Genomic DNA, 13609 nt, shown 5'->3' on the forward strand with positions numbered 1-13609 from the left:
GAGCTATCCATTTCATAGATGGGTCATCAACATTATAGAAGGTTCATGAACCCTTATCCCCCTTTCTTAAACCATTTTCCCATTAATAGAAATTAGCTAAATTAAATTCAATTAAAATATTGTGCATACCATAAAATAGCACAAGCTTTCTCATACTTTTTACAAAATCATTCAAAATATATTCCGAGCATATGACCACGTGACATATCCCACAAAATAAGGAAAAAGAATAAAAGGGTGGGGCGTGCCACCATAGAGGGGGCTTCATGGGCCCCACCTCCAACAACATGGTAGGCCCATGTACACAATGGGCCCCTATGAAATATTAATATATTAAAAAAAAACTAAAAATAATTTTAGAATATTAGTTGAATATTTAAAATATTATAAAATCAATATTTTTAATTTTATAAATCTAAAAATTATAAATAAAATATTCATGGGTTCATAAAAATTCAAATAATAATTCTAAAATAATTTCTATCATAAAACAAATACAATTAAATTAATTTGATGGGAAAATGATTCATATGGTTTAGGAATGGAATCAACAATCATGGGGCGCTCCACCTTCAACTGTAGACTACAGACCGCACTTGCTTTATTAGACCAACCCAGTGTTTCCCATGACCCACAATTCAAGCAAGAGTTCATTAGCGGGTCACCAAAGTCTGGCCGATGAGTCAAGGGGTCGCAATCCCAGTATGCGGATTACAGGTCCTCCCCTAGAGACCAGTCAAGGTCACCTAAACCTGATGCGACCACAACTCCTATGATGCATAGCGATATTTCTCACACATGCATGCTTTTCATCTTGAAAGGTGGCTTGCTTTCCCGAAACGGCCTATCAATATGCATGCCGTGTGATGGTACAATGATGAGGTTTTGGCCCCCTTCTCTTTTGGCCGCCATCACACACAAAGGTTACACAATCCCTCGGCTCACTCATCCGGACATACTCCGACCTCATTAAGGGATGATATATTAGAACCTTTATCAGTTTATACTCTATACTATACCCAGGTAACATGGGTTTTTTTCCAACCAACTGGCCTAGACTGTCAAGCATAGATCGATATCTGCAAACACTGTTTGCATAGTATGGTCCACGAGGGACCACACTCCCATTGAGTTTATGTTCCACTATATCAAATGTTTTTATTACAATCTTCGTAAAGACTTTTAATGGCCACATAAGCCCAACATTGCATTATGAACCACATGATGAAAATCTAACGGCTCGCATTCCATCTATATTACTATTCATTATAGTTGCCAAATTATTGTAAGGTTTACTCATATACCGTTAGATTTTCATCATGTGATTCATAATGTATATCACTATATGAATTTTAATATTTTTTTCGAGAAATTGGATCATAGTGACATTTTAAACGTGTGTATTAAAAAATAGGGCTCACAATTAAAAAATATATATAACATATTTCTCAAAATATAAAATGATCGAAATGCCTATGAAAATATGAGGGGGTAATTTGTTTATTTGAAATTATAGAAAATATTTTTTTTATATGGTGCGCAATAGTGCCCGGTATATATACCCAAAATTTCATTTATAGAAAAAAATAAAATTAAAATAGTGATATGTATTTTGAACAACTCGATGAAAATCTGACGGTTGAGATTCCACTTATATTATTATTCATTATAGCTGTCCAGCTATTATTAGCTTTTATACTATCTTGGAACTGGTTCAGTCTTTTGACCAATTCCCATCTGGATTAGGCGATCTAGATCGGAAATTGCCGGTTACAAAACACTGTATTATACAATCAATTTTAAACATATTCTAGAATTTTGTTTCTTAGATGAAAAATTTGGGTTAATTGCTTATTTTGTAATGATGTGGGTTCAAGCATTCCACCTTTAAGAGTTGGGGTGCTAATGGGCTCAGCCGTGGTTTTTGGGGTGGGGGCCTAGTTCTTGTCACACAATAGGGCCTGTGGATGGCTTGGATACATCCTGAGTATGTTTCCAAATCTGGTTTGGAGCTGGCTTGAAATCTCTTACACCCCTTTTACATACTTTTATATGTTCTTGTGGACCTGTTCCCAGCCGGAACTGTCCCTGCCCGATTATTTTTAAGCTAGATCAAAGCTTAGGCAATGATACTGTGGTTTTGGGGCCTGCCCTAAATTGGATTTTTGAGCTGATATTGGCATGCTTCTTACGCAGGCCCGGCTGGCTCGGGCTCTAACTGGGGCTGGCCAAAGCCCAAACCCACCCTAAGCAAGGCCTGTTGGCCGCTCTACTTGCGAGAGAGAGTAGCCTCTGCAGCCTTGAGCGAGAGGCCCATTTCTGAGAGAAAAGTAGCATGTGGTGCTCCCTGTAGAGGGAGGGAGGGAGAGGCTCCTATGGGCTAATGCCACCATGCCATAGAGAGGCCACCACGTACCGGTGGCAATGGACTGGGACGCGAGGGGTAGACCCGATCTAGGTCCGGGTCCAAATATTAGACCCAAACACTATTTGGGTCCAGGTCTAGATTTTTTTTTTAAGATCCCAATATATGAAATATATTTAACATAGGTATTGTAATTTTTGGGTTGGGCCGGTCCTGACCAGACCAGTTGCCACCCCTGCAACCATGCCATGTCTCACTCCTCTTCTCTAGAAAAAGAACCCCCCCCTCTCCCGCCCCCGCCCCCTCCCCTTCCCCTGCCCCTGCCTCCGCCCCCGCCCCTGCCCCCGCCCCCGCCCCCGCCCCCGCCCCGTCCGCGTTTCCCTTTCCCGTCCCCGTTTCCCTTTTCCCTTTTATTTTCGTTAAATTCAAACCGTGGGGCCAAATGCAAAAGGAACATTTGAAAAGTGCCAAAGAGCCTGAACTTTTTCCCCCACTCTCTTTCACAAGGGGAGCACTTTGACGCGCTTTTTGGTCTTTTGATGGATGGCCTGGATGCTCCCTATCAACTGATGGATGGTCCAGATTGGATAGATGGTTGGATAATAAAATAAAATGTATATTTCGTTAAATCGAATGTAAATTTTTAAGAAAAGGTTCGTGCTTCACATGTGCTCACCTTTACTGCATTTTAAAAATGTCCATTTTTTCCTTTTTTTTTTTGTTAATTTCTGTTCCATATCCTTTTATAAAAGCTCTTTTCACTAATGGATTCGAATCTTGTTGAGATTCTGATCCCTTTGCTTGATTTTCTTTTTCTTCAATATTGTGGTCATGTTGTTTGATTTTTCTTTTTATTTGTAGCTTCATATATCTGTTTTATTTTTTACGAGAAGTTTTTGGTGAGTCTGTCAATTCATGCATCGCAAATTTATCTCAAAAAAGAATGTCGAGAACCAGAATGAACGGAGATGATGCATGTAGAATTGGAATTAAAGGTCTAAAAAAAGAATGCAAGATGGACCATTGTGAGCTATTTTTTCCCTTTAGATTCATGATTGCAGTGATTTAGATGATAGACTTGTCATTTGTTTAGGGCAACAGCCTAAGTTTCAGATTTTAATATAGATTTTGGCAGGTGGGCATCCTTGTTCACAAAACCGGCTGGGCCAATCCGGACCCGCTGGGTTACTTGGAACCACCCACTGGACAATCCAGTTTTGGTGGTAAAGTCGAGGATTTTTTTAAAAAAATAAAAAAGTTTACTATAAACCAGAAAATGAGATTGTATTTTTTTTATTTTTTATGCTTTCTAACATTTTGGTAAAGATTGGAAAGTGTTTTGGCTATGACTACTTGTTTTTACATCTTTTTTTTTTTTGGATTATTTCTAAAATACTTCTAGTCACAAATTGATTTTTCAAAATTGATTTTTTCACTACTTTTTTTTACCTCATTTAGTTTAAGCATAATTTTAATATTTTTTGGGATGTTTTTGTTTTTATTTTATTTGTTTAACAATTTTTTGGTCTTGCCGGGACATGCCTGACCCGGTCTAAGTCACCCGGACCTGTCTAGGGCCGGGTTCTATTCCCGGGTTGTGTTTTCCTACACTGGTGGCACACTTGAATATGGGAGTTATGGGCTTACGCTAAAACCCAAGCCTTTCTCTTACCATGTATCAGTTACGAGTATCGTATATTCGTTACAGTCATAACAAAAAACCGAGTTGGACTTAGTCAATATCATAATATTTTTGACAAAATTTTTCTATAGGACTTATTCAATAGCATTATATTTTAGACAAAATTATTCTCTAGGACTTATTCTATAGCATAATCTTTTTGACAAAATTATTCTATAGGACTTATTCTATAGCATAATCTTTTTGACAAAATTATTCTAAAGGATAGGCTTATTGGATACTTTGTTAAAACGTCTAGTTGTACACATGCTCATTTCTTATTTGTGATTAAAAAGAAAAAATTAATTAATTTTTTTTTTAAAGAAAGGTCATTGAATAAGTTTACTTTTTGGTGGATTTAGGTTGACTATTTGGTGGTGCGGTGGATCTAACTCAAATTTTATTTACTTTACAAATATTATGGGACCGTTAGACTTTCAAAATCTTCGTGGTTCTGATAAATGAATGCTTCAAATTTACAAAAAAAGGATTATCATCATCATTTGAACTTTATTTCGATTATGGTCATTCTCAAATTGGGCATACTGATCCCAAGTCTAGAGAAAAGATAAGAGTGTCTAGAGAAAAGATAAGAGTTGTGTTAGATGCCGCATCTATTCCATGAATCCACATCCAATTTTATGAAGTTTAAAATTAAATAAATAAAAAATAAAAAATAAAAAATAAAAAGCTCAATCCCCTCCTTCCCACTCTCTCTAAAAAGTCCTATCCATTGAAGGCTAAGGATAAAGATGTGTGTGGAAATGTAGATACTTCCAAAGAAAGGTAAATGTGTTTCATTTGTTTTTTGCTTTTTGCTTTTTGTATGCAAGCGATGACAAGCATGAGTAATTGCTGAGGTGGAACAATAATGTTGTCTTTTTTAAATTGGAGAGGCCACGTGGTCCATTATAGAAAAATATTATTGTGTTTATTACGTGGCAATTTTAATTTTCTGAAAAAAGGAAATTAAGAAATAAGATGGAGACCCATTCACGCAATCCAAAGAAAATGTATGTAATGAAACTATTTACTTTTTAATACAAAGATATCATAATAACTAACCGAGATTGAATAGTTGAAAATGTATCATTTGTTTAGACACGAATCCCAAAATAAAATTATTCGAATTTTATGCATATTTTTATGTGTTTGAATTTTCACTCAATGATTAAAAGTGATTGTGATTTTTTTATATTAAAAATTAATGGTCTTATAGTATATTGTCCTAAGTCTTATAGGGTTATTTTTTTTGGTCATTTGATTCTCAAAGATATGTAGAGAGAAAAAAATACTGGAAAGCCAATGAGAGAGATGCAAGTAGTTTCTTATTCATGCATTAGAGAGAGAACAATGAACTGAAGAGAGAGGCAAGCATAGTTTCTTATCATGCATTAGAGAGATGTAGACATTGTTATCCGCCATTAGACTTGGCAAAACTGAGTGGGAGATGGCTTTATTTAAAACATAGTAAAATATTGTCAAATTCTCGAAAATGAGAGAGAGAGAGGAAGGAGACAATAAATAATTTAAGACATAATTAAAAGAGTTAAATTCTAGAAAAAAAGAATCCCATATAGAGGGGAAGAAAGGGAGGATCCGTGGCACAATGGCAGCACGTCTAACTCCATATCATAAGGTTGTGCGTTCAATTAATTGTATGGTTCAATACCCAAATTCTTTTCTCAAATTCTCTATGAGGAAGTTGAGATGGATGAGTGGTAAAATAAGAATGGATAAAATTCAAAATGAATACATTAAGGAGAACTTAAATGTAACTCCAATAGGAGATAAATTGAGAGAAAGTAGACTTAGGCGGACTGACTGTGTACAATGATGGTCAGGAGATAAATTGAAAAAAGATAGATTTAGGTGTATTGATTATGTACAGTGTAAACCCAACATAACACCAGTTAGGAGGTGCAAGTTGGTTTAAATAGAAGGCTAAAAAAAAAAAGGTGCCCACGCAAATATATTTGTAAGTAATGAGAAAAAATAGATTTATAGCTTCACTATGTTTGTAAGTAGTGAGAAAAGATAGATTTATGGTTTCATTGGAGGTAATTTTTTATAGAGTAGAATAGCAAAACAAGAATTATATAAATCGATTTCAAATACTTGGGAATGGCGGAACAAGAATTATAACTATTTCTTAGTGATGAGGGAACTAGAGAGTGGGAGTAGAAAGGAAGGAGAATCTTCTTCAGCTATTATTAGTGAGAGAGAGAGAAAGGAGCTTATCTCACAGTTTCTTAGTGTAAATGTGAACCTTTTGTGGGCCAGAGGAACACTATTTTAGTATGTAAGTCATTATTTTTTGGAATTCCCACTACTTTAATACTATCCTTCTATTATTTTTCGCAATTCCCACTTCCCATCAAATAGGAAGGGAATGAACTACTACCGAAAGTTCAAGAGCACTAAATTTTTATTTTCTATGTAAGTAGGATACTGTAGCCATGTTCCCAGTTCTCTCTCTATTGGTTTTTTTTGTTTTTTTTAATAATATTGTGAATATATATTTTTTTGAATATTCTCTCTCAACATATTTGCTTTCTAAAATTTTTATCTTTATATTTTTCTTTTATAAATTCATCAATTTTTGTGATATATATTGTTGCTTATGAGATTCTTAATTTATACTTGTAAATTCAAATAAATATGTTTTGTATAGCAAAGGTACTTGAAGATTCTAGAGCATTGAAAGATCATATAAAGTGATCATGTAAGCTAACAAACCAAAGATTAACGTTCTTTCCCGAGAAGAGAGAAAAAAATCAAAGATCACATTCCCAACAAGAAGTGAGTTCCAGGAATTACTATAATTGGAAATGGATATTTCCCATTTAAAATGCCAACAAGTTCAACTCAATTTGATAGTTTTAAATGGCAAAGAATGCTATCTTTTTTGCAATAGAATTGTATAAAAAAAAAACTTTTTATACAAAGAGGTCACAATTAATCCCGTGAAAATTTGATAGTTTGAATGTGTCACCAAATTCAAATTTTTTTTTTTTTAAGTTTGAGCTAGCTCAGCGGAATAAATATAACCATCCGTTTCACATTCAATGCTCAACATTAATTGTAATCACCTTGTACTGTAGATAAATGATCTCATTATTTACTTTTCTTATTATCATTTAAAAGAAATACTTGCGGGAAAAAAAAATTGTTTTAGTGTTGAAAAATAAAAAAAATATTTTATTCTATATTTCCCTTTATTTAACAATCCATTTTGAATGGATGGTTGAGATGACCTCAATTACAATGTCACGTCTCTACACTATTCTTTTTATACAAATTATTTTGACACCAAATTTTGGATGTCCACTTCACTCGTAAACTCGCACCCGTAAAAAATAAAAAGAAAATATTTTTGATGAAACAAAATAATTAAAATATCCTTTAAAATTTCAAACGTATTTTGATAATTGTATGTTATCAAAGATATTTGTTTAATAAAAAGTATGCCCTTATATATATTTCTAATGATTTTTGTTCTACCTGAGGGAGTGACTTTTGATATACAATTCCAAACCATATAAGAAAACCATACAAGAGAGTTCTGATTATAAACAAGGCCACAAAAGAAATTACTAGAAACATAAGGCTGATTTGTTGGTGTATTCATTTTTTTTTTTTTTATTTACACTTTTTACAATTATTTCGTTTTATTTACACTTTTTTTGGCTTTGTCATTTTCAATTTTATCAGATAATATAAGATGAACATTCATTTTTCATAGTACGTGTAAAATAAATTTTTTTTTTAATTTTAAATTTTTTAATTCCCCTAAACCGAGCTTTATTTCCTGCCTCACCGCCTTTATCCCCTCGTTATGCTTCTTCCTTGAAAGCCTCAACTATTTTATAGAGAGAGAGAGAGAGAGGAGCCTGGCGGTAGAGAGAGAAAAAGAGGAGGAGAGTTTGGTTCTGAAAATCTGAAGCAAGTCATGTGACTCTTGTCTCAGAGAGGTGGAGTTTCTCTGTAATCTAGAGAGAGAGATATCTTGGTTTTAAATATCTGAAGAGAGAGAGGGAGAGCTCGGCTCTCAGCAGCTGATATGAGTTTCCCTTAAACACAGAGAGAGTTCATTCTGAAACCTAGAGAGAGAGAGAGTGAGAGGAGCTTGATTGTGAAGATCTAGAGAGAGAGAGAGAGAGAGAGAGAGAGAGAGAGAGAGAAGGAGAGCTTGTCTCTGAACAGCTGATATGAGTTTTTCTTAGAGAGAGAGGCTTCATTCTGAAACCTAGAGAGAGAGAGAGGAGAGCTTGGTTCTGAACATCTAGAGAGAGAGAGAGAGAGGAGCTTGATTCTGAACATCTAGAGAGGCAAAGATACATTGCATTCGCAGAGGTGAGCTTTGGAGCTCGTGCCACGTCTAGAACTTCCAGGGCGCCATTAAACACCCTCCAGGTAAAAAGTCAGAAACTGGGGAGCCCACTAAACCCGGTTTTATAACTATTTTCTCTCTCTAAAAGGTAAAGTTAGTCTGAAAACTTCACATTTTATCCAACCCCAAGTTAAAAAGAAAGAAGAGAGAGAAAATGTTGGAAGGCAAGGCCCTAGTCCAAGACACGGACATGCCTGTGAAGATGCAGATACACGCCATGAACACTGCTTCTCGAGCTCTGGATCTTTACGATGTCTCAGACTGCAAAAGCATGGCAGCCTATATTAAAAAGGTAAAAAAAAATTTCTCTTTACAGCAGAAGATATTTTTTTTTTAACCATAATTTTTTTTCTTCTTAGGTTAAGTACTGACTTGTTTTGCAGAAGCTGTAACTTTTTTAAGATAAAAACATCAAATTTCTTCTTCTTCTTCTTCTTCTTTTTTTTCTTTTTTATACTTTTTTGCAGGAGAATCCTTTGTTTGAACAATAAAAATTTCATTTTCTCAAAAAAAAAGAAAAGAGTATTATACTATAAATAAAACGTTAACCATTTCCTCAAATAAAATTTCTTTTTTTTTGTGATAAAAATTTCCTTTTTTCTCATGCTAAATATTGCTTTTTTCCTTTACTTTTTGCATTTGTGGAATTTTTTTAAGAGTAAAATTTCCTTTTTTACAAGCTAAATAATACTGTATATATGGTTTTCCGGGGTATTTTAGGGAGAAATTATTATTTTTAAAAACAATTTATTGGGGATTTAAGGGTTTTGGCTTTATGAATTTTTTTTTATTTGTTATTAGTTTTGATTTTTGAGTTTATTTGGGGATCTAAAGGGCTTTGGGGTATTTGATTATCTATTGAGAGATGCTTTATGAGTTTTGGGGTATTTTTCCCATCTTGATTGATTATAATTTTGGGGTTTTATTATGGATTTAATACTAATTTTTTGACACTTTAGGCCATGGTTTTATTGACATCTAACTTTTAATTCATGAATTGGCTTTTTCAGGTGAAAATTTATAAAAATGTGCATATTAGATGAATTATTTAACATTTTATCAAATTTTTTGACTTAGAAATTTATCAAAATACCCATATGAGTGGAACTGCCACCCCAGCTATGATGATGACCCATATGAGTGGAACTATTCAATATTTTACCTACTTGCAGCTATTCTAACTCTAGTGCTTGATCATCTGTTTTTTATGAAAGTTCTAGCTCTAGTGATTGATCATCTGTTTTTTATGAAAATTCTAACTCTAGTGCTTGATCATCTGTTTTTTTTGAAAACTCTAACTGTAGTGCTTGATCATCCGTTTTTTATGAATATTCTAACTCTAGTGCTTGATCATCTGTTTAATATGAAAATTCTAACTCTAGTGCTCGATCGTCTGTTTTTTATGAAAATTCTAACTCTAGTGCTTGATCATCTGTTTTTATGAAAATTCTAACGGCCTCATTGTATACATTTCCTTGATTCCCTTTCATGACTTCTTTTCCCATTGAAAAAGAGAGACCTATGTACCATAAAACTTTATTTTTAGGGTCATAAGAAGGAAATAACCCAATGAGGGGTCATAACTCTAGTGTTTTTTTTTTTTTTTTTTTTTGCATTTACTACTATTTTTACTAATTTTCTTGTGTTTTATTTTCAGGAATTTGACAAGGTTTATGGCTCAGGATGGCAATGTGTTGTGGGATCAAATTTCGGTTGCTTTTTCACACATTCTCAGGGCACTTTTATTTATTTTGCTCTAGAGACTCTTAATTTCTTGATATTTAAAGCAGCCTCTGCATAGATTTAGTTTTTTCTTCTTTATTTGCCCCTTTTTTTTTTTTACAACTTTCTTCTATAGATCTTTTTTGACATTTTTTTTTATCGAACCCTGTGTAAATCTGGTCAAGTATAGAAAAGGTGTCCTTTTATGTATGAATTCTCATATGAGTAAACAATTCTTATGTATCTTAAGTAGAGCATCTCTCTCTCAGGCAGAACCTGTGTTTGAAAACCCAGGATTTGCACCCAACTTGGATAGCCGACTTGCGGAGAGCCGGTTCGAAGTGAGAGAAAAATGAAAGTGTAAAAGGCACATAGATTGAATATATGTTCTTTTGAAATTCTTATTATTTAAATATCTTGACCCGGACCTAGGCTCAGACCCGGACACAGTCCCAAATCAGGACTCCGAAAAAAAGATATGGGACCTAGGACTCAGAAAAAATGATATGGGACCTGGACCCGGATCTGACCAGTCCTAAATTCATCTGACCGAGACCCAAAAATATAATATGGGACCAACCCAAATGTGACTGGTGCCGAATTCATCGGATTGGGACCCAAACCTAAAACTATAGTGTGGGATCCAAACCTAGACCTAAAAGTATGGTGTGGGACCTGGACCCCGACTTGATGGGACCCAATCAAAAAATTAAAATATCTATGCATTTATTTATATTTAAATATATTTCATAAATTACGACCTAAAAAATATTACGGGACCTGAATAGTGTTTAATTCCAAGATTTGGACCTGGATCCAAATAGTATTCGGGTCTAAGATTTGGACTTGGATCTGACTTGCCTGGTTTAAATTTTGGACCCATATTCGGACCCGGATCAGGTCTACCCCTCAGGTACCGGGTCGGGTCCAGGTCCATTTACATTTTTTTTTTTGGAGTTTGAGGAAATTGTGGCTTAGAAACTGGATCACCATAAATGGGAGGACAATAATCGAAGGTGATTCAGCGAATGTAATAAGATGTCCTTCAATAAATGGAACTGGGTGAGTTCTTCAATAAAACGTTATTTTATGATCGAAAATTTTAACTTATGAGATACGTAGGAACGACGCATGGATCATGTAGATCTATGAGAAAACTTTATAATCAAGATTTTGAGAGAAAAATTGCCAAAAATATGAAATGGAAGAATATTATTTACAAAGAATTAGTCTTGTAGATCGATGAAAAAAAGACAGCAAGCAAGATTTTTTTGGGAGAAAAATGACCAAAACTATAAAATGCAAAAATGTTGTGCAATTTTGTATGTTGACTCTGACAATTTCCATGTAAAAGAAACATATCAACCCTCACTAATAATCGAGCAATTCTGATTTGACTAGGTAGTAGTTGTTTTTTGTGTGCGTGTAAATGGTCAGCTTGATGATCTTTTAAACATTAAAACGAATTATCAAGATTTATCTACAACTATCTCTCAACAGGGTGATTATCTTCAATATGCCATTTCAAAGTTACTCTCTCTTCTCTCCTTCCTCTTGCCTACACACTTCCTTGATTAGTGCTAAGAATCATTCTATTGAGCATAGATAAATGAGGAATTACAGTAAATTTCTTCTCAATGACCTAACTTTCTCAAAAATGAAATGGAATCCCACATTCCAAAACTAAGATATAAAGATAATTTATCCAATATAAATTGGAGCAAGATGCCCAATAATAAAAATAAATAAGTTTCCTATAAGTCTAGAACCTATTTCTGCCCCTAGTTTTAAACTCTGAAGCTCTAAAAATGATGCAAGTTTTTTGGAACCGTAAACGCTTTGAAAATAGACAATCCATATAATATGTTACAAGATATAAAGTTTAAAGTCTTTTTAATTTTTGGATCTATAATAGTTGAGCTCATGATCATCCATTTGAGAGCTTTTCAATGGAAATTCTGCCTGAGAGTTAACATTGTTCTTTCCTTTGATGGTAATCCATATGCAATTCATGTGATTGAATCAAAAAGTCATGCAGCTCATGTAAGTACTTGCCAAGAGGTCCATGCTTTCTATACTAATGTAAATTATTAATTTACCAAAGCAATCCACCTTTGCCAGACCATCTAAAAAAAATCAAATGGTCAAATCAACCAATTTATCGGGAAATTGTTGCTCTTAAGAAAGATTATGCGACTTTGCTTAGTTATTTTATTAGAAAGAATCATAAAATTTTGAGAAGTGAGAATATTTTCATAATTCTTTGAAAGTAAGTTTCCTTCAATCAATGTTTAAAAAATCGATAATTTGGATTTGGATTAGCGGGGACCAACTCGGTTCCTTTCGGAACTAGGAATCAAGTTGATTTAGAGGGATTCATCTAATTCTATTTGAGAAGCTCGCAAGTCTGTGAGCTTAGCTAGTGCTCCACATACGCCTACTTCTCACCCAATTTATTTTTTAATATGTTTAGTTATTTTAAAATATAGAAATAATATTTTGATATTCTCGATAGAGCACGTATACTATGCTCATGTGGGAGTATATTGTGCATCAACTCTCTTACTCAAAAGGAAGATTGTTTTAATATAAAATTCTGAAAACCACATAAGAATTACCATATGATTATTTTCAAAAGAAGAATTTTGAATTTTGTGACACTTAGATGTAGCCTTTAAAAAATCAGACAGTTTCCATTCAATCTAGAGGCATGTTGTTTTTCTAATGTATAGAGAGTTTCTCTCAAAAAAAATTATCCTGCAATTAATCTATAGGTTATAGAGATTACACTTCCAAAATTTGAGATCCAAACATTATGGACAATATACTCCCGCGGGAGTAGAAAATCTTTTACATATCTTTTACATTTTCTCTACATCTGGGAGAATCACCAATATGGACTGAGAATCACCGATTCAATGGGCTTTGTAACCAACCTGTCCACCCAGCCGACCCAAGTTTAACATCATCTCCAACTAAGCGGCCCAAACTAAGAAGTTTGGCTAGGATACAAAATCAGGTACAACATATACTTTAAAATTCACACAAAAAAAAAGAAAAAAAAAAAGAAAAAAGGTTGCATAAGAAAGTCTAATAAAATAGCTTTTATTTAGTAACCAGTGACTTAAAACCCAATGACTTGGGTCAAAAAATGCCAATCTAGATTGGAAATCAGTTTAGCACTCACTTTCTGATCAAAACCAAGAATTGGTCCGCTTCTCGTGGATGCCTCTAAACTCTGTCTGGGAATTAGGCGAGTCTATTAAAGAATTGGACGATCTGAATTGCTAGATCACCCGACTCCACACATTATACTTTTTTACTTTTATAGATCAATCCTCACACCAAGAATCATTCCAATTCGTCGATTTGGTTTGGCTATTCGCAACCCTTGCCGATTTTTCTAGATGGCCGATTTGTCCTGCCATCCAATATTTTGGACACATAA

The 13609-nt window shown here is 34.1% G+C and overlaps 1 protein-coding gene across 1 annotated transcript; it reads left to right on the plus strand.

The window, feature by feature from the left end:
- Nucleotides 1-7986: 7986 nt before the first annotated feature.
- LOC18426610 (uncharacterized) lies at nt 7987-10413 on the plus strand. Its single transcript, XM_006833253.4, has 2 exons — nt 7987-8731; nt 10097-10413. The coding sequence occupies exons 1-2, from the start codon at nt 8594-8596 to the stop codon at nt 10238-10240; spliced, it is 282 nt and encodes a 93-aa protein (XP_006833316.1). The 5' UTR covers nt 7987-8593; the 3' UTR covers nt 10241-10413.
- Nucleotides 10414-13609: the final 3196 nt, after the last annotated feature.

This window comes from Amborella trichopoda, chromosome 5, assembly GCF_054954075.1.
Source record: "Amborella trichopoda isolate Santa Cruz 75 chromosome 5, AtrichopodaSantaCruz75HAP2 v2.0, whole genome shotgun sequence".
Lineage (NCBI taxonomy): Eukaryota > Viridiplantae > Streptophyta > Magnoliopsida > Amborellales > Amborellaceae > Amborella > Amborella trichopoda.